Below are 20,293 nucleotides of genomic sequence, written 5' to 3' on the forward strand. Positions count from 1 at the left end.
TGTATTTCAAGTAATCCTTAAATTTAACCTTATGGTTTGAAATTTTAATTTAGAATATTTTTTTTGGTGCTAATTTTAAATAGCATTTTTAATTAAGAAAGGTGGTGTGTAGTTTGCTTTTTGAAATAATTCAAGGACAAGTGTCATTTTCAAAAGCTGTCCTACTCACTAAAAGCTATACCTGTGTTAAATTGTCCTAGGAAATGCTATCACTGAAAGCTTAGTCCATAATTGAATGCTCACAGTTCTCTTGCTCATGAATAACAGTTTCTTAATTATAAAATTGTATTTTATTACAGTATTCCTTTTACTATTCAGCGACTTTGTGAATTGCTAACAGATCCAAGGAGGAACTATACAGGAACAGACAAATTTCTCAGAGGCGTAGAAAAGGTATTTTTTTCCCCTAATTGAATTGGATTACATCAATAAAAATAGGGTTGACCAAGAGGCTGTGAGAGAGATTTAGTCTAATTTTTTTAAATCATTTAGGAGCTTGTTAAAATTAACCTTTTATCAGTTATATCTAGTAGTAGTTATATCAGTCCTTATTTGTATTAACTTTATTCAGGAACTAATGGTCAAATAAATTTAAGATTAATCTTAAAATTCTGATTAAAATGGAATTCTATTAGAACCTCTTAATAGGGGATTTGAAAATTTCATGGTTTATAGGGCTCCATGAAGTTCCTTCTGCTATGATCCCTCTTCCCTCCAACTCCTTCCCTCCCCATGCCATCATCCCCTTTTCTGTGGTCCACCAGGTCCCAAACTGAAGAAAATTCTACTCAGCAGTGCTATCACTTTTTGCTGCCCTGCCCTGCCCTGCCCAGGGAGATTTACTATCAGTTCCTAGCCTCCCACTATGGGACTTCACTGCCAGCATTTTCCTTACCAGTGTTAGACTTCCAAAGCTTTCAGTACATAATAAGAACCATGATTTCACTGCTGAGAATCCTCCTTCCATCAATGCCTTTCTAGGTTGATGTAGGAGCTGCCAGAGATTGTCTTCTACTGCATAGGCTTTGAAAACCTAGAGTCACCTTCACACCATGATGGAACATTGAAATAGAGCTTTAGTAGAAATTGGCAATATTTAGGGTAAGAAAATTTGATGGGTTTTGCTTCCAAGAAACAAATTATAGTAATTAAATGTTATGGTTGGGGAAAAGCTTGATTTTTTTTTTTTGGCCCTGACTTTGGGGTTTTGATTAATATCTTTATATACTACCTTATTTTCTTCATTAGTAAAATAGGAATAAAAGACCTTACTTCAGGATGGTTGTGACAATAAGAATGACTAAACAAGATAATGTGGCTTTATTCCAGCACTAAATTACCAATTTTTGTTGTTGCAGAATGTGATGGTTGTTAGCTGTGTATATCCATCTTCAGAGTAAGTATAAAAATTCTTGCAGTTGTTTAAAAAGTGCTCTTTTTTTCTTTTAGCATTTTGGAATTGATGCTTTCCCCTGATTTTTCACCCCAGTCTTATTAACTTGGATGGGCTTAGTTTGCTTTGTAGGGGAAGAGGGGTTTTATGTGGTTTTTGTGGTGCCCTATCAGAAAGGATACTGGAATTGTATTTTAGTGCCAGTGGATTAAACATATATTAAAATCCTCAGACTTAGTAGGAATCTTTATATATGATAACAAAATCTGGTTTAGTATATATATTTTCTAACTTTTTTAGTTTTCATGTTTCCTGAGCAAATTCTTATTTGTAATAGAAGTACATATGAATCCTGTTCCCTTGAAAATCTGCTCTACAAAGATTCTAAATTAGGAATTGAAGGATATAGGGTTTAGGATTTGTTTAGTGTAGGGAGGATTTCCTGGTTTCTGAACCACTAATTCTGAGAGGAAGGATCAATATTTCACTTGTACTACTTGCATGTTGGTTGTTTGCCAGTGCCTCACAGGTTAGGAGCTTTCCTGTTTGGCAAACATGCTCAGTGCAGGCAAAATAATGTTTTCTTTGCCTGTGTTCAAGGATGGAGCCTCTATGGTTGATTTCTTTATGGTTTGGTAAATGAAGTAAATATTGCTTGTGAAACTTACAGGTGAAATAGCCCGCTTTAACCCTAGGTACTATCATCCCAGAATTCCCTTATCATTTTTTAGTGTCATGGATCCCTTGTTTTTAAATGTATAAAATAAAATGCGAGGATACCTAAGAAATCTCAAGATATTAAATTATAGTTAAGAAAATATTTAAAACTAAACCAGTAATCTAAATATTTAGAGAACAAATTTTAGGATTAAGAGCAAATCCATAGGGGATTTACAGTTATTTGAGTTTAGAAAATGAGCACTTTATATCTTCTCTTTCTGCTTTCTGGCTGAAGTATTACTAGACTTTAACATTTGGTAGGAAATAGCCAGTCTTAGGGTCAAAATGGATTCTTAATAATTGAAGGAATTGATTAGATTTAATTTGCTTTACAAAGTTGTTTCATAATAGTTTTAAAGTGAAGTACTTATGTAATCTACTGTACTTATTGGCAGAAAAAGATGAAAAAAAAACCGACTAAGAAAGACAATACATTTTTTATCCAGTGTTAAGGGTAAGAAGCCTGTAATATAATGATATAATATAATGAGGTTGTTAATTTAACTTCAAAATCTAAATACTACAGAACTAAATCCCAAGATTGGAGAGTTTAAGGCATTTCAGTTTTCTTGTAACTACATTTTACTCATTTGACATTTTAAGATTAGAATTTTGCATCTGCAACTTTGCAATATACGAAAGGGAAAACAAAAAAGAAAATTTGAGAAAGATAGGAAAATAATATTCAATTTTAAGATTAGTAAATCAGGGTAGGATTTATCCTAGGAAGTATATAAATTTTCCTTTTAATTCCTATAGTCCCCAAATTATTTCTCTTAGTTAAAGCTTTCCTTTAGATTTGACCATTTGTCTTTATAAAGGTCATGTCATTACATTTGGAACAATCATGGACACCTTATTTCTAGGTAAATTGAATCAAAATGTTGACTGTCACAAAAATCCTCTACCACTTTTAGAAGGCATATTTTTCATTATCAAAATTAAAGAATATTAGCATTCTGTTATATAGTAGAATGTTTTTATTTTTCATAGGAAAAACAGTTCTAACAGCTTAAATCGGATGAATGGTGTTATGTTTCCTGGAAATTCACCAAATTATACTGAGAGGTAAGTCAGTTGGTTTTAGTAACAGAAGACACAGCATTCCCCCATTTTGGGAAGTGGGCCCTGCCTGTTCAAATATAGGCTTCTGATGGGAAGGTACAAATAATGAACCAAAAAGGTTTATTTCTTGATTTGTAGACTTTTGAAAGACAAAATGTTACGTATATTGCCTTTTTGGGGAATATATATGTGTGAATATTTAGGGAATGATTAATTTTCATCAGAACAATAATGGTGCTCTATTATAGGTCTAACATTAATGGTCCTGGAACTCCCAGACCAGTAAACCGACCAAAGGTTTCTTTATCAGCTCCTATGACAACAAATGGTTTGCCTGAGAACACAGAAGGTAAAGAGTCAAATTTACAACTAACTGAGGAGAAAAACCACAGGTTTGTATTTAGTTTACATATCTGGATTTTTACCAAAATTAGTCTTCCACTACATTCCAATGTAGTTAAGGACATTTAGTGTGAGATAGGAATAGGATGAAAGAGTAGCTGGGAACTGTGTGTCTGGCTGTAAAGTTTGGGCTGTAAAACTTCTTGGGGTATATAACATGGGGTTGAGATCAAGTGAATATTCAATTTATGAAACAGCAGAGCAATTGTCTTTATAGCTAAGTTTTGAGAAATTATATGTATTTATAAAGCTTAAAATAAACTTGTCATTTAAAAAAGATACTTGCTAAAGAAAAGAAACTTTCCAAATGAGTTTTGAAATCTTCTAGAAAAGGCTTTCTCATTATAATAAAGGAAATATACAGGAAGAATATGCTTCCTTTGTTTGTATTTTGTCACATCAGAAAAGAAAACCAAGATGAGAAAGGGGAGGAATAGGAAGTGGAGGTTCTCATACATAGTAAATGGCCTAGGAGTATATGGGAGGATTTTTAATGTATTTGAGTGTCACAGAGGAAGCTGGTAAAAAAAGGTGTGACCTGTTGTTATTGAGATCCCTAGATTCTTCTATTGCCAGATATATTGGCTTTGTCATAGAGCAATATAAAAATGGTCCTTAAATACAAGAATGTGGTAGATACAGCAATTTGCTTTATTGCTTAATGAGGCTTTTACAAAATTTACAGTGATTCATCAGCATCTGAATCAGAAGGTACCCAAGCAAGTCCTGTAAAAAATAAACACTCGGATGAAGACCCTGTGGACGCAGAGGGGCATGAGGTAAAAAGACTCAAATTTGACACAGAAGGTGAAGACAGAGAGGCAACCAACTCGAGTTCCACCAGTGACATGCCTTCTGCTGTGGTAGAAGAAACAGGAATGTCACCTTCATCTCAGGATAAAGACAGAGGGAGCAGCTCTGCCAGACAACGCTGTACAGATGAGGAGGAGGATGAAGAGGAAGAAGAGGAAGAGGAGGAAGAGGAGGAAGGTATATAGAAATCAAATGAGGGGATTCATCACTATTATATAATTAACCCTGATGCTAGATGTGTCTCTGATTATAAAATGTTTCAAATGTGGTTTGGCCAGGTGGAGAGATTAATGTCAAATCTAGCTAGGATAGAATTTTTTGAAAATACAAATTTAATTCTTGCTACTTTTTTTTTTTTAAGAATCTTTTGTGACCTCTAAAGAAATTACCCCAGAAAGAAAAGATCAAGAAAAAGAGACTGATGAGGCCTTAACTGTGAATGAAGAGACTTCTGAGGAGAGTAATCAAATGGAGGAGTCTGTCCTGTCTCAGGAAGACAAAGATTTACATACTGAAGATAGTGAAAATACAAGACCTGTAAGTAGTGGTGTTGATTGCAGTGAAACTGAAGAATTAGGAACCTATGCCAGTGAAACTCCATCTGAATCCCCAATGGAAAACAGTGATGAGGCCACAGACATTGCAGAAGAACCCATGGAACAAGACTAACTATGAAACCTATTTAGATGCAGTATTTTACATAAGGCCCTGATTTTCCACTGTATAAAACTTTTATGTAATAAAGTGGACCTTTAGTTTTACAAGAGAAGCAGGTTGTAAAATATGATTCTTCATGGAATAAATCCTGAAAGAGTTTTACACATAAGAACTGTGAATATAGGCTCCTTCAGGTCCTGCTTACCGCTGACTTTTTGGTCTGCTCAAATCAGTGGTATGTGTATAGATTTTTTTTTTAATTTAGAATAAAAGTTTTTAAACTGGAAGGTAATAATTATAATTTTGACAAACTTTTTGGAGATTACCACATTTAGTTTATACATATGCAAGAAAGCTTTTTGTCTTGTCTATTTCTGACAGCTCTAGCAGTTTTCATATTTTGGTCATAGTTTCAACATTTTAACATGTGAATTATAGGGTTTCATGCTGGTTTCCAGATTTTATTGTTTGACTATGTACAATGGAACCTTAAGTCATAAATACATATAAATATATATATATACTATTCTAAGGGGGAAAATGTTCTATTTTTCTGTTTCTATAAGAGATGAATACAGTGAATACTTTTTCTATTGGAAATAATTGAGTTTCACCTCTTTCAGAAGGCAATTTCTTTCACTTCTGAATGATTCAAATAAAATCTGGCCCCTATGAAACCCTGGAAATCTTTAACACTGTTGAAATACCAGGTTAAACACATTCCAAGAAATCTGTTCAAACTACAACCCTTTTGTATACTTCTGAGGTGCCTGACTAAAAGGACTTCATTTATTTATGAGAAAAATTTGCTTTATGTTAAGATCAGTCTTCAACCATTAGCTTAATATTTTGTAGAGTGAATGCTTATGAAGCTGATGTGAGAACATCTCAGAAGAACTGGGCAGGTTACTTGACTTTTTGCTTGCTTCTATGAACATTGTGAATATTACACATTTCTTTCTAAATTATTTGAAAGTATGCAAATGGATTTGGTATGATACACCATTGTACTGGAGGAAATAATATATTACCATAGTAATGTACCTGAGCTAAATGATTGAAAGTTCTAGGGGTGCATAGAAACCAACATAATTTGTATGACATTTTGAAGTGAATTAAATATTTTTGAACATGCTAGTCCGACAGCCAGTGTTATATTTTTCAGATCAGCGCAAAGCACAACTACTGCTCAACTCAATGTTTTCAGATTCCCATTAAGTCATGCAAGCTGCAACTTCCCAGTCAAAATTACTGGCTGCCAAATTTATACCTGTTTCTTCAACTGTACCTTTTTGATATTTAGAATTTTTAAATTTCTGTAAAGTAGATTTTGTAGATTGTAATGTGTTCACTGCCTTTGTGAAGCGGTATATAATTGTATAATTTCTGTGTGTAAACTGAATGCTTGGGCTTTCAATACAGTATTCATATAAAGCAATAAATATTAATGTTATAAAATATTCGAGTACATTTTTATCAAAACAAAAGGATACTTTTTTTAGTTTCAGATGCCTGAAGTACACAAATGGATTAAAAAATTGACGCAATTTCTGATACCATATCATATGCTTTACGAATGATTTGGGGAAAAACACAGGTTGTGGATTTTGTCTGTTTAAATTTTCTTTATAAAAACACCAGAATAATTTGGCTCAGTTTCTATATTTGTAGAGTACTATACTACTGATTGTCTTGTATGTCAGGTTCACATCAGCCAGAGGATATATTTAAGGATGTTTGATAGTTAAAAAAAACAAACAAAACACTGCACACTGATTAGTGTCTCCCAGAGAAAAAAGAAAATCAAACATTGTAAAATTTTTTTTTTATTTTTTCAAAATTGCTAACTGCAGATGTTTAATTAAAAAAATAACGTTCAAAATGTTGAAATGAAGCAAGGTTAATAAATATGACATTCATTCATAGTAAAATTTTACTTTTTGTTAAGGGATATTTTGCCAATGAGAACAAATTTTAAACATTTTAAGTTTAGAAATTTAGAAATTTCTTTTAGATTTTTGTGAACATATTGTCAATAAACCTATTCTTTAAGCATCTATATGACCTTTTGATATTTTTATTTTATTTAGTTGTAGTGCCATGGACTATTTGTTAAATATAATGATACCAATTTACTTTGTCAATTTTACATTTACAATTTAGCAAAGTGGTTTTGTGGTCTGTGAACTTGTAAACTTGCAATTGCTGTTTTTGCAAGGGTTAAATGCATCTCTTTATTAAATAAAGTAAAATAATGATGAATGTATAAAATGCTATCCTAACTCTGTATGAGAGATATGCTTTTTAATTTTTAGTTTATTGTTAGCCTTCAAATGTTGATCATAGATCAAATTTGTTGCTGTTTACATAAGGTTAATTGAAGAATACTCTGGGTTTACTTATGGAATCTTATCGTGCTTCTTTATTAGGATGAATGAGACAGATCCTTCCATTGTTAAACCTGGAGTGATCTTCTTGTTTAGCTGCTGTTGTAAGGGTGTTGGTGACTATCAGGGAATGAGAAGTTTTTTCTTAAATTTGAAAAGGTGCACTCAGGAGATAAGCTAAGAAAGAAAAATAACAATTTTAATTTAAAAATGTTCATTCTGACCATATTTTTCTTTTAACATGGTGGGCCAATTTCAAAAGATCTAAATCAAGAATTTGTGGGTTTAAAATACAATTTTCTTGCTCATCCTTTCTAGCCTAGAGCAGGTTTCCAACTACTTGGGCTGTTTGTCTAGAAATGAAATAATAAATACTGATTAAGTATGGAGGAATAACTAGAAATTAGTTTTTTATTAATATTCTTTTTTCCTAAAAATGGACAAAATATGTTTTGAAAATGCTAAAAACTTAGAATAGAACAGAGCAATCATTGAATCTTCCCCTCCCCTCAATGGTTTGTTTAAATCTAGTTATGAATAGTTTTTGTTGCACCTTTGAAAGCAGGCAAATTAATAGTCTATTGTTGGCAATTTGGAGTAGTAGTCGTGCTTTGAAAAGACCCTCCCCAAAACACTGGGCCATATAAGCACTGGCTTTATAAAAGCATTGTGTTTATAAGAGTGCTTTATTTTGCCAATGTAGATAGGCATGTATTTATGCATTTAAAAGTCAGAGACTAACTTTCAAATTATATAGTATAAACTAGTTTTCATGTAAAGGTGCTTGTGTGAAGTAATTCTTATGAAAGCTGCTGAAATTATATTTACGAAACATTGGAGAGGAGATAAATTTACAATTTGCAGAACCAAAGGAACCAAATTATGGGTAGGCTTTCAAATTATGGTCCCTGAACAGTTTCATAAGTACATGACAAAATGGATACTCAGCTATTTGTGAGATAGATGGATGGCAGTCATAAAATGGATAAATGCAGTGACGTTAATTACAATTTTATATGGGAAAGTGGTTTAAGACTAAGTTTAATGCATTAATAGTCTAATAAGAATGATAGTGTATTGATGAGAATATATTTAAATATAGTGAACCAATAATAAACTTCCTTTAGGATTTTCTTATTATTTGAACTTGGAGCCCAGCTTACTTTGCCAAAAATGTATTATTTTCATAATGCAATAAAAAACAAATTAGACAAATTTCTGCATCTGTGGAATTGCTTTTGTTTTTTGTCGATTGATTTTTAAAAATGCTCTATAAATAAGAATGTTACTCTTATCCTCCTATAAATCACAACTTAATTTCTTCCCCTCACAATCCCCAAGATTTATCCAACACTAGCTAAGAACCTGCTTTGACTTACTTTTTAATCTTGTATTTTCCTTAAAGAATTTCAAGAGGATGGGAAATCCTTGAGGTATATGAATGGCAATTATTGGTCTTCTACCCTTTTCATATTTTCACTTTCTTTGTTTTTTTTCTGTAAGTTCCTCTACCTGTTATATTATTATTAGCTTTGACTTTTGTAATAGTTCATGACTAGGCTACATAGGCTACTACATTGAATCGATTTTTCTCTTTCATGATTGCAACCTACAAGGAAATTGAGGATAAATTCACACTTTGGTAGATAATTGGAGGCTTGTAATCTTTCTCATTAAGGGATAGCTCAGAATAACAAAAATTTATTCTGATTCATAGAATTTGGAGTTGGAAGGAGCCAGGTAGATGTATAAGGTGTCTTCTAGTTTTAAATCTATTGATTCTATGGTCTGGTCATAATGCCTCCTTTCTTTACTTATAACAATTTTAATGCATTGAACAAATGCACATTTAAAAAAAGTATAAAGAACCAAAAGATTTAAAGATAACACCATGAATATTACATATGGCTTATTTTTAAGAGTATATATTAAAGTTAAATCTGGTAGTTTGAATACCACTGTTTCATTTCTGTCCTCTTTTGAACTTCTATGTATTTTTAAAATTATCTTTTGTACTACTTTCCCCTCTTTTAGTATTTCTGTAACTACATGACTCTTTTCCTTATTATTTCCCCTCCTTCCCCAAAGGCCTCACTTATTCCATATAGTGTGGTGAAAATTTATCATACCAATACAGAACTCCATAATAAATAATATGTTTATTGAGAAGAGGTCCCATCAGAACCAAAGACCCTGAGCCTTAGGAGAGGGCCATTTTTTATACTGTAAATCTTAGGACATATTGACAATGGTACAAAAATAGAAAAAGATGTTTCACATCTTTCACATGGGTGGTACTTAATTAGTGACATGGCTGCTTTAATTGATTAAGCAAGTGATTGCAAAAATCACTTTGGGTGGTAACTTAAGACTATATTATTGCTGACCTTTTAAAGGCCTTTTCACTCTTGGAATCTTTTACTGACACTATCAGGACTCAACAGTTTAGAAAAACAAGAGGGGCCCTCCCCCTTGGTGACCATCTTGTGCTTGCGCCCAGGGCAGGGTGTGGTGGGCTTGTTAGTAATTTAGTTATAGGCCTAAGGTCAGAAAGATGTAAACAAGATTTGATACCACCCTAAACTGTAACTTTCTTAGTTAATCTTTATAATTTTTTTTTTAAGGCAAATATATCACTTTGGCTATTCACTCAACACTAATGATTATGTTATTAAAGTAATCATAAAGGCTAATACTACCATAATCATAAAAGGGGTTGGGGGCTTCACACTCACAGTGTCAAGCAAAATAAATCCACACATTGGCTATGTGTGCATGTGTATGTTTCATCCTATATTTGAGTCCATTTCTACCAAGAAAATCTGATTCATAGGAAACCTCATTTCATCACTGGTCTTGTGGAGTTGTGATTGATCATTGCATTGATCCTCATTTTAAAATCAGTTATTTCAGTTTATAACGTTTTATAAATTGTTCTGGTTCAAAATGGTACCTTGCACCAGTTTATACAAATCCTCCCAGGTTTCTTTGAAAATGCCCCATTTGTTTTCTTTTAAGGATTAACAATTCTGTTACACTCATAAATTTGGCAGTTCCCAAGTTGATGGTCATCTGACTTTGTTTTCAGTTCTTTACCACAACAAAGTGCCACTGGAAGTATATTTGTACATATGAGGCTTTTCCTACTTTCATCTCTTTGGGGTAGTGCTCTTGTTGGGATAAAGCACTTTTATTAGTGGTGGTGGTTTTTTTGTTGGGGGTGGGGTAGGGTGGTATACTTGATTCATTCAAAATTCCACCAATAATATACCAGTATTCCTCGCCTATAGCCCTCTTTTCTTCCTTTTGCAGGAAGATCATTTTTACCAAGCTCATAAATGTGAAGAGAAAACAGTTGATTTAATTAATATTTATCTCAATGTTCTGGAGCATATTTCAGATGGTTGTTCATTCCTTGCCTTGTGAGAACTGTTCTTATCCTTCGATTGTTGGAGATAGATCCTATTATATTTGTATCAATTCCGTATACATCTTCAATATCAGTCCATCAGAAATTTGCAGGAAATATTTTCCCCCCAGCTAATCTCTTCTAATCCACAGTCGTGAAAGGCTTCTCCTTAACCTGCTCCCCTAATTTGATGTTACCTTTTACCTTGTTACCATGTTACCATGACCTTTGGGTCATGTTTATTTGGAGCTTATGGTTTATGTTTGGAGATACTGGGCTAAACTTATTTCTGCAAATCTGCTTTCCAGTTAATCCAATAGTTTTTGTCAACTGAATTCATTACTAGATAGTTGAAGTCCTCTGGCTTATTGAACACTGCCGCTTCTCTGTCGGGTTGCTTCTGAGTCTGGACCGAATTTGTCCCACTTATTGAACTTCTGCTTTTTAAACTTTACTAGATAGTTTTGATGCTTTATTGCTTTGTATAGTATAAATCATCGATTCATTTTCTGGTTGAAGAAACTGGCCTAGATCTTGTGACTTACTAAGGTGCAATATTGGCTTCCAAACCCACACCTGTCCTATCTAATTTGCAGCCAACCACCAGATAGTAGGCTTTCTAATCCAGCCTTTTGTTCACCAGATAAAGAATGACTAGGATGTAGTTCTAGGTAATAAGTGAACTTGGGTTATTCATATGAAAATCAGTGAGAAACCAAATAGCCAGAACTCACTGCACATTCCTATCTGACTAGGTAGTTTTACTTTTTACCATTCTCTGTGCAAGACATGTTTTCATGGATAGATTATGAGGCTGGGAGGCAGTTCCAAGTTCTGGTTCTTCCCCTGGATAACTGTTTGCCCATAAGGCATTGTAACCTCATGCTTCAAGGAATTGATTATCTTCCATAGGTTTGTGAGTATTAAATGAAGATCCTGTAAAGATTTTTGGCATAGGAAAGATAGCGTTACTTCTTAGCAGAGGACCTTGTGTCCTTCTCTTAAACAGAGCTCTGTGATCAACTCCCTTCTCACCAGTACTTCACCTCAAAATCACTTCACTGTTGACCGCCATTTTTTCTTTTGTTCCAGTCTCTTGAGAGGGCTCTCCCCTTTCCTAGGCCTGACACTGTGCTTGTGGCTTTGATCCCATCCTCATTGCTCCCAGGTTCTTGCTCCTTCCATCATCCCTTTTTCTAAGACTCTTTAAAAATTGCTATTTTTTAAAAACAATTTCTCACTAATTCTCTTCCCCCACCTCACCCCCCTTATCTTTCATCTTAGAATCAATACTGTGTATTGGCTCCAAGGCAGAAGAGTGGTAAGGGCTAGGCAATGGGGGTTAAGTGACTTGCCCAGGGTCACACAGCTGGGAAGAGGCCAGGTTTGAACCCAGGACCCCCATCTCTAGGCCTGGCTGTCAGTTCTCCTTTTAATGTTCTTTTAATGACTAAACGCAGTGACTTTTTCTCAGGTCTCGACCTTGACCTGTCTGCCATGTTTGGCATGGCATGACCTCTCCTGGGTACTCTCTGAATTTTTGTGACACTGCTTTCTCCTCCAGAACTGTTGTGGTTTGCTTTGGAAGATCATATTTTGCATTCAATGTGTGAATGGACCCTCATAAGCTCTGGCTCCTGTTTCTCTGTAGCTGCTCCTATGAGCTCTCCTGGGTTCTACTATCTATGCAAAAGATCCAAACTTTAATGCATTCCTCTTTGGGCTATATAGCTTCATCTCTGATAATACTGCCATTTTTTAAAACTCAGGGTATCAGTGGAGAAAAAATATCAAGAAGTCATGAAATACTCAGTAGCCTGTCTAAACCCTGAAGAGATTCATCCCTGGCTCACATAGCCTGTGCACAACTCAACTTTGGAGAGGAAAATCTGTGTGGCCATCTTGTCCCATCTCCAGAAGTCCCCAAAGAATCCCAGACTTAATATATGCAAAGGGGGGGGGTTCGCCTGGATCCCAAATGGCTACATTCCCTCCGCCCCCTTCTCACTTGTTGCAATCTCCACCATACTATCGTCCAGGTTCACGGTACCAAAGGCAAAGCTTGACCCTTCTTTTCCTCATTTCCCATAGTCATTCAGTGGCCAACCTCCAATTTCCATCCACATTCCCTTCTCTCTACTTACATGCCTATCATTCTAGTTCAGGTCTTCATTGAGTTTTGGTAGTGCTCTTGTATTGCTTCAAGTCTTTCCACTTTCTAGTTCTTCCTCCATATTTGTGGTTGCTCAGTTGTTTCAGTCATGATTGACTTTGTGGCCCCATTTGGGCTTTTCTTGGCAAAGCTACTGGAGTATTTTCCATTTCCTTCTCTAGCTCATTTTACAGGTGAGGAAATGGAGGCAAACAGGGTTAAATGACTTGTCCAAGGTCACACAGCTCATACATGTTTGAAGCTGTATTTGAACTCGGGTCTTCTTGACTCCAGGCCAGCACTCTTTCCACTTGCACCACCTACCTAACCCTCCACCTCTCTGCAGAGTTTTGACCATGACAATCTGCTCAAGACTCCAGGAGCTTCTTTCTACCTCCAGGATGAAATATCAACCCCTCTCTGACATTTAAAGCCTTCTGCAATCTGGCTCCAGTGTAGCTGTCCAGGCTGATTTAATTTATTGGCCTTCATGTACCCTATATTCAGCCAAATTAGCCTATTTGTTCCTTCTGTGTGACATCTTACCTCCAGCTTCTGGTTGTCTTCCAAGTCTGAGCCCTCCTTCCTGAACTTCTGTCTCTGAAAATCCTTTGCTTTGTGGAAGGTTGAGCTTGAGTGACATCTACACAAAACCTTTCTTGGTCCTCCCAGTTCTTCGTAACTAGAGTCTGCCCAACTTCCCCCCAAGTTACTTCTGTTTCTTTTGCTCTTGCCTTGAAGGCAGGAGCTCTTCATTGTGTTTTTTTAACCTCTGAGCACAGATCCGTGGATTTTTTTTAACCTCGGATTTCATCAGTGAAACTCCCTCCACCCATGCAGTTTGGAACCTCTCTGCACCTTAGAACCTTAGTTCTCCTTCTTTTAACAAGCACCTAATCAATACTCTGAATCGAGTTTCCCAAATTGTCTTTTGAAAGTCAGATGGATCTGGCCCATCTTAGTAGAGGCCAAGACACTTACAGGAAGAGAAATCTGGTGATAACAAGAGTCCAGAAGTCATCCTTTTTTTTTTCTATAGAAACTAAAATAAGAGAGATTCCTAACTGTAAGCCATCCAATTGTGATTATACTATAAAATTACTCCGCTTACAGCTGGTTGGCTTTATTTCAATATTTCTTAATTTAATCACAATTGACTTTCTGTCTCTCTGTCTCTTCTTCCTTCCTTCTGTCTCCTCTCTTCCCCCCTTTTCTGTCTCCGTGTCTCTGTCTGCCTTAGAGGTAGAACAGGGAGCAAGAGTTCCACAAAATGGAACCAATCTGTCAAAAAGTCAATCCTTCTCCCCCTTTTTTTGTAAAGAGAAGGATCAATGGGTCCGTAGGTTCTGTTCATATGAAATGTTAGTCATATAGAGCCTTAGTAACCAAAGAAATTAAGCCAGATTTGGCTGTAACGATTATTGTAAGTAAAATACGTAAATGACAAAGCTTACATTCACGTGGTACCCGGCAATTTACAGTGATCTCAACTGGTTCTTAGCATGACATTGAATGAAAACAGAGAACTTGGACTTTTACATTGTTCTGTTTCGAGTCATGCCAGTGAAAGAGTTTTGTAAACGAAGGCACTATGCAAATAGTTACAAGAACCCAGGCAGAACCTAGCTTTAGCACCAGCTGATCAAGATGGAGCTGATCAAGATGCTCCTTTGTGCCAAGCACAGTGCTGGGGGCTGAAAAAGGCAAAAGGCACCCCCCTACCCACCCAGAGGCGTTAAATTAAGAAATTTGTCTAATGAGGGAAGCCACATGCAACAAGGTGTACAAACTACCTGCATATGGATTGGATAGAATTGAGGGAAGGCATTAGAAGTAAAGGGCTGGAAAGGCTTCTTGTTGAACAGGGGATTTTTTATAGGACTTGAAGGAAATCAAGAAACCTGGTAGGTAGAAACGAGGAGGGAAAACAATACAGGCATGGGATCGAGCCAGAGAAAATGCCCAAAGCTAAGAGATGGATGGAGTCTTGTTCTAGGAGTTTCAAGAAGTTCATTGTTAGTGAACCAAAAGAGTAGATGTACTAAGCATTGGAAGGTGGGGGTGGGAATTAAGATATAAAAAGACTAAGATTCTCAGCTGTTTTTTCAAACCACTTTTGGGGGTTTTCATTATCTTATAAACGTGTCATTTAGAATCTTTACTACCATGTATAAACTTCTTAAACTCCCTACTTTCTTTCAACTCTTCTATATCTCTTGCCTACTTCTCTTCCTTTCTTCCACTAATTTCTGATTTGTTTCATTGGCTTATTTTACTTGTCAATTTTCATTACTTAAATTTATTTTATTTTTAAAATAAGCATATATTTTCTTTCTTTGCCTCGTTTTCCCACCATACGGCAAAACAAACAAACAAACAAAAGACAACCCCAATGAAGCTTTTCTAACACCACATAGTCATGCAAAACAAAATTCCATATTGGTTATGTCCAAAAATGGATCTCATTCTGCATCTTGAATCCACATCTCTTTGTCATCAAAGATGACATGATGAAAAAAGATGTTGAAGTCATGGTTGGTTATTGCAGTGATCAGTCTTTACAATCTTAAGTATTTACAACATTATTCAAACCATCAATTTAATAACTTGTCAAGTACATTTTTTTTTACCTTATATACAAAAATGAACACAATGTAGTCAAAGCAGGGAAGACGTTAGAATCTGGGGGATCAGGAAAAAGCTTCACATGGAAGGCAATCTGTCAGTTGAGTCTTGAAGGAAACTTGGGATTCAATGAGGTGGAGGTAGCAGAGAGGTGCATTTCAGCCATTAGTGACAACGCAAAGGCAGAAAAGGGACCAATTGGAGTGTCATGTGGGAAGAAAAACAGCAAATCAGCCAATATGGCTTGGCCATGGAGTAGAATGGAAGGGGGTTATGCATAAGAAGACTGGAAGAGGAGGATAGGACCAGTTGTGAAGAGCGACATAGTTTTGTTTCTCAATTAAAAAAAAAAGTTTCTTCCCTATTATGAGCCAAACATTTCCATATATATTAAAGAGAAAAAATAAGACTGTGGCATCATGACTGCATGTCAGAAGACATTAAGAAAAAAAGTATTGAATTTAATGTGGTGGGTTAAAATACTGTCCTACTTCTGGGCTTCCTTCTGTTTTTGCTTTCTCTCCTCTCCTCTCCTTTTCCCTCTCTTTGTCAGTGAGAAAAAACTCCTCCAAAGAACTCTACCCCCAGCCCCAAACACAAAAAAATCAAGTATCTCCTATGGTGGAAGAGAATGCTTTCTCTTAAATGACAAATTTTAGAATTTGCATCTAGACTCTGGATTCCATTCTCTGCATCCACCCCTGTCCACCTGCAGAAGGACTGTTCCCTCTCAAAGCACCCTATTAAAATGGAATATTATCCGAGATGTTGAGTTAAATTTAATTTTTTCCAGACTTTTTTCCAACTTTCCCAGCAACCTTTGTGGAATAGCGAGTCCTTCCCTCTGTAGTTGAGGTCTTTGGGCACTTTGCATTGCTTCGGATCTATTGATCAACATTATATATATCACATCTAATCCAATAACATATTTTTGATCATTACTTTTGTAATATAGCTTGAGATCTGGTTCTTCTAGGTCTCTTCATTTTTCCTTTCTCCTCCCCTCCCCTATTATTTCCTTTGAAATTCTTGACCTTTTATTTTTCCGGTTGCATTATATAGTTTTAGTTTCCAACAAGGTGAGATTTCACTAGGATGAACAGGAAGTTGGGTAGCTGATGTCTATGCCAACAAAGCACCACCTTCAGTTCCTGCCCTGCTGATGCCCCTGTGGGCAATGAGTGCCCACACCTCAAATGTGCACCTCCTAGTTCTGAATGTCTATGTAAGAGCTTTGGGGCTGCTTCAGACCCTGTAATGACCCATTGCTGAAAGATCTTGACATTTTAGAATGACCTCATAAACCCTGAGTGATATCTTGGTCATTCCTTACTCCTGGACATCAATAGGGAAGCAGAATACTGTATCACTTAAAGAAAGAACAGCTTTGGTGGGTCACTTGGGCACAATTCACTCCTCTGTGTGGTTAAGAGTGTAAGTTTTGCTGTGACATTCCAAAACTGGCAGGTATGAAATGGGTAGTGATTAGTCCCCAACCCACGGCTGTGCTGCTAAGTTTTAACAATCTGTTCTTCTGGGGAGGGGGAAACGTATGCCTCACACATTTTCCAAATTTAATCTACTTTTTTAGTATTTTCTCCATTACTTTCTTAAGGCTAGAAAATCAAGAAAACAATGTTTGAAGCCCTCATTTATAGTGTTATAGTATTCCAATTTCTTGGGTGCCAATACTGCATGGAAAATTTAACCATCAACTCTCCCCACCCCTATTGAGCCCAGGTAAAGTGTCTTCTCCCATAAGAAGGTTTACCTTATGTCTGTAGGCTGTCTGGTGGTTTATCCTTTCCTTATTTTAGGAGAATGAGGACCAATAGAGCAGATTCTTAACCTGTGTTCTATGAACTTGTTTTTAAAAATAGTTTTATACCTACATTTGAATAGAATTGTTTATTTATAATCCTATGTACTGTATTGTATGGATTTCAAATATTCTGAAAGGGAGTTCCTAGTCTTCATCAGACTGCCAAAGGGCTCATGACACCCCAAAGATGAAGAATTCCTGCTCTAGAGGGCTATGTCCCGAGGACTTTAAAAGCCTAAAGTCCCAACAGTATTGTAAGTTTCATGGAGTGGAGGTAGTTGATGACACAGGAAGTTTCTGTATTGCAGAAGATATCGACTGACAAGGAAATGGACCCCAGCCTGTCCTATATCATCAGCAAATCTGTGCTAGAAATGATTGAACAGTGTGGTGTTGAGATGAAATAGAAATTAATAGGCTCTTACAAAACTACTTCTAGGGGGCAGCTGGGTATCTCAGTGGTTTGAGAGTTAGGCCTGGAGACAGGAGGCCCTGAGTTCAAATCTGACCTCAGACACTTCCTAGCTGTGTGACCCTGGGCAAGTCACTTGACCCCCATTGCCTAACCCTTACCTTACCACTCTTCTGCCTTGGAACTAATACATGCTATTGATTCCAAGTCAGAAGGTAAGGGTTTAAAAAAAACAACCCAAAAAACCTACTTCTAGTCTGATGATATATGAGGGTTAAATTCCCAAACAATATAACTCTAGTTTTAAGTTGTATTCTGTTTCGTGAGTAGGGATCAATTATCTGTTCCATACCAAATTTATGTTGTACATGACTCACTTTGCTCTTTTCCCCTTTTTTGGGAAATCCTGGACTTGTGAAGTATTTGGGATGCTGAGGTATAAGAGGGTTTGTTATATTATTTTTTTGGGGGAAAATTTTTATTTAGTTAATTTTGAATATTTTTAAATAGTTCTAAGAATCATGTTCTTTCCCTCCCTTTCCCCCACCCCCCTCCTGTAGCTGATGCACAATCCCACTGGGTTTTACATGTGTCATTGATCAAGACCTATTTCCATATTATTAATATTTGCACTCGGGTGATCATTTGGAGTCGATATCCTCAATCATATACCCATTGACCTGTGTGATCAAGCAGTTGTTTTTCTTCTATGTTTTTACTCCCACAGTGTTTCCTCTGGATGTGGATCGTGTACTTTCTCATAGATCCCTCCAAGTTGTTCAGGATCACTGCATTGCCACTAATGGAGAAGTCCATTACATTCGATTATACCACAGTGTATTAGTCTCTGTGTACAATGTTCTCCTGGTTCTGCTCCTTTCGCTCTGCATCACTTCCTGGAGGTTGTTCCAGTCTCCATGGAACTCCTCCACTTTATTATTCTTTTTGCACAATAGTATTCTATCACCAACATATACCACAATTTGTTCAGCCATTCCCCAATTGATGGGCGTCCCCTCGTTTTCCAATTTTTGGCCACCACAAAGAGCGCAACTATGAATATTCTGTGCATGTCTTTTTCCTTATTATCTCTTTGGGGTACATGCCCAGCAATGCTATGGTTGGATCAAAGGGCAGACAGTCTTTTATCACCTTTTGGGCATAGTTCCAAATTGCCCTCCAGAATGGTTGGATCAATTCACAACTCCACCAGCAATGAATTACTGTCCCAACTTTGCCACACCCTCTCCAGCATTCATTATTTTCCTTTGCTGTCATTTTAGCCAACCTGATAGGTATGAGGTGATACCTCAGAGTTGTTTTGATTTGCATCTCTCTGATTATAAGAGATTTAGAGCACTTTTTCATGTGCTTATTAATAGTTGTGATTTCTTTATCTGAAAATCACCTACTCATGTCCCTTGCTCATTTATCAGTTGGGGAATAGCTTGATTTTTTTTGTACAATTGATTCAGTTCCTTATAAATTTGAATAATTAGACCTTTGTCAGAGGTTTGTGTGATAAAGATTGTTTCCCAATTTGTTGCTTCCCTTCTAATTTTGGTTGCATTGTTTTTGTTTGTACAAAACCTTTTTCATTTAATGTAATCAAAATTATTCCTTTTACATTTTGTAATTTTTTCTAACTCTTTCTTGGTCTTAAAATCTTTCCTTTCCCAAAGATTCAACAAGTATACTATTCTGTGTTCATCTAATTTACTTAGTTTCCTTCTTTATATGCAAGTCATTCACCCATTCTGAATTTATCTTGGTGTAGGGTGTGAGATGTTGATCTAAACTTAATCTCTCCCATACTATTTTTCAATTTCCCCAGCAGTTTTTCAATCAAATAGTGAATTTTTGTCCCCAAAGCTGGGATCTTTGGGTTTATCATAGACTGTCTTGCTGAGGTCACTTACCCCAAGTCTAATGGTTTTTTTTTATAAGCCAATGAATGTGAATAAAAGGGAGTGTCCTTATATTGCCAAAGGTGGCCTAACTAGGATTAAATAACACAACTAATTCTCCATTCTCTACCAGTAGCTCTGCTTGGTTTCAACTCTATGGAAAATCATGCACCTGCAATGGGTACTCTTTGGTGATTTCCTTTCCCTCCCAGTTTTTAGCTTTCTTTTGTTTGTTGTCTTATAAGCTTCTTAAGGTAGGTACCTCCCTCTCCACCTTATTTGTATCTCCAGTGTCTGGTGCATAGTAGGTGCATAATAAATGTTTATTGAATTGTAACTTGGTCCACAAACCACAGTGACTAGGCCCAGAACAAGGAAGGGAAAATGGTGGAGCTGAGCTTAGTGTCTGATCAGTCTCTTAATATTAAGGTGAATCAACTTCATGGTCCTGGCAACAGATTGTGTCTCCTTACTCAGGATTTGTCTAACTATTTCTGAAGGCACTCATCCCCAGTGAGCTGGACACATG

The 20,293-nt window shown here is 36.1% G+C and overlaps 1 protein-coding gene across 2 annotated transcripts in view; it reads left to right on the forward strand.

Moving 5' to 3' along the window:
* PPP4R2 (protein phosphatase 4 regulatory subunit 2) overlaps nt 1-8,652 on the forward strand; it is a 60,550-nt gene extending 51,898 nt beyond the window's left edge. For both annotated transcript variants that reach the window (XM_001364327.4, XM_016424448.2), the window contains 6 exons: nt 300-393; nt 1,359-1,396; nt 3,107-3,181; nt 3,427-3,570; nt 4,266-4,570; nt 4,755-8,652. In XM_001364327.4, the coding sequence (XP_001364364.1) occupies nt 300-393; nt 1,359-1,396; nt 3,107-3,181; nt 3,427-3,570; nt 4,266-4,570; nt 4,755-5,062 (964 nt within the window). In that variant the 3' untranslated portion in view covers nt 5,063-8,652. The remainder of the gene's footprint in view (nt 1-299; nt 394-1,358; nt 1,397-3,106; nt 3,182-3,426; nt 3,571-4,265; nt 4,571-4,754) is intronic.
* Nucleotides 8,653-20,293: the final 11,641 nt, after the last annotated feature.

The sequence above is a fragment of the Monodelphis domestica genome, chromosome 7 (genome assembly GCF_027887165.1).
Source record: "Monodelphis domestica isolate mMonDom1 chromosome 7, mMonDom1.pri, whole genome shotgun sequence".
NCBI lineage: Eukaryota > Metazoa > Chordata > Mammalia > Didelphimorphia > Didelphidae > Monodelphis > Monodelphis domestica.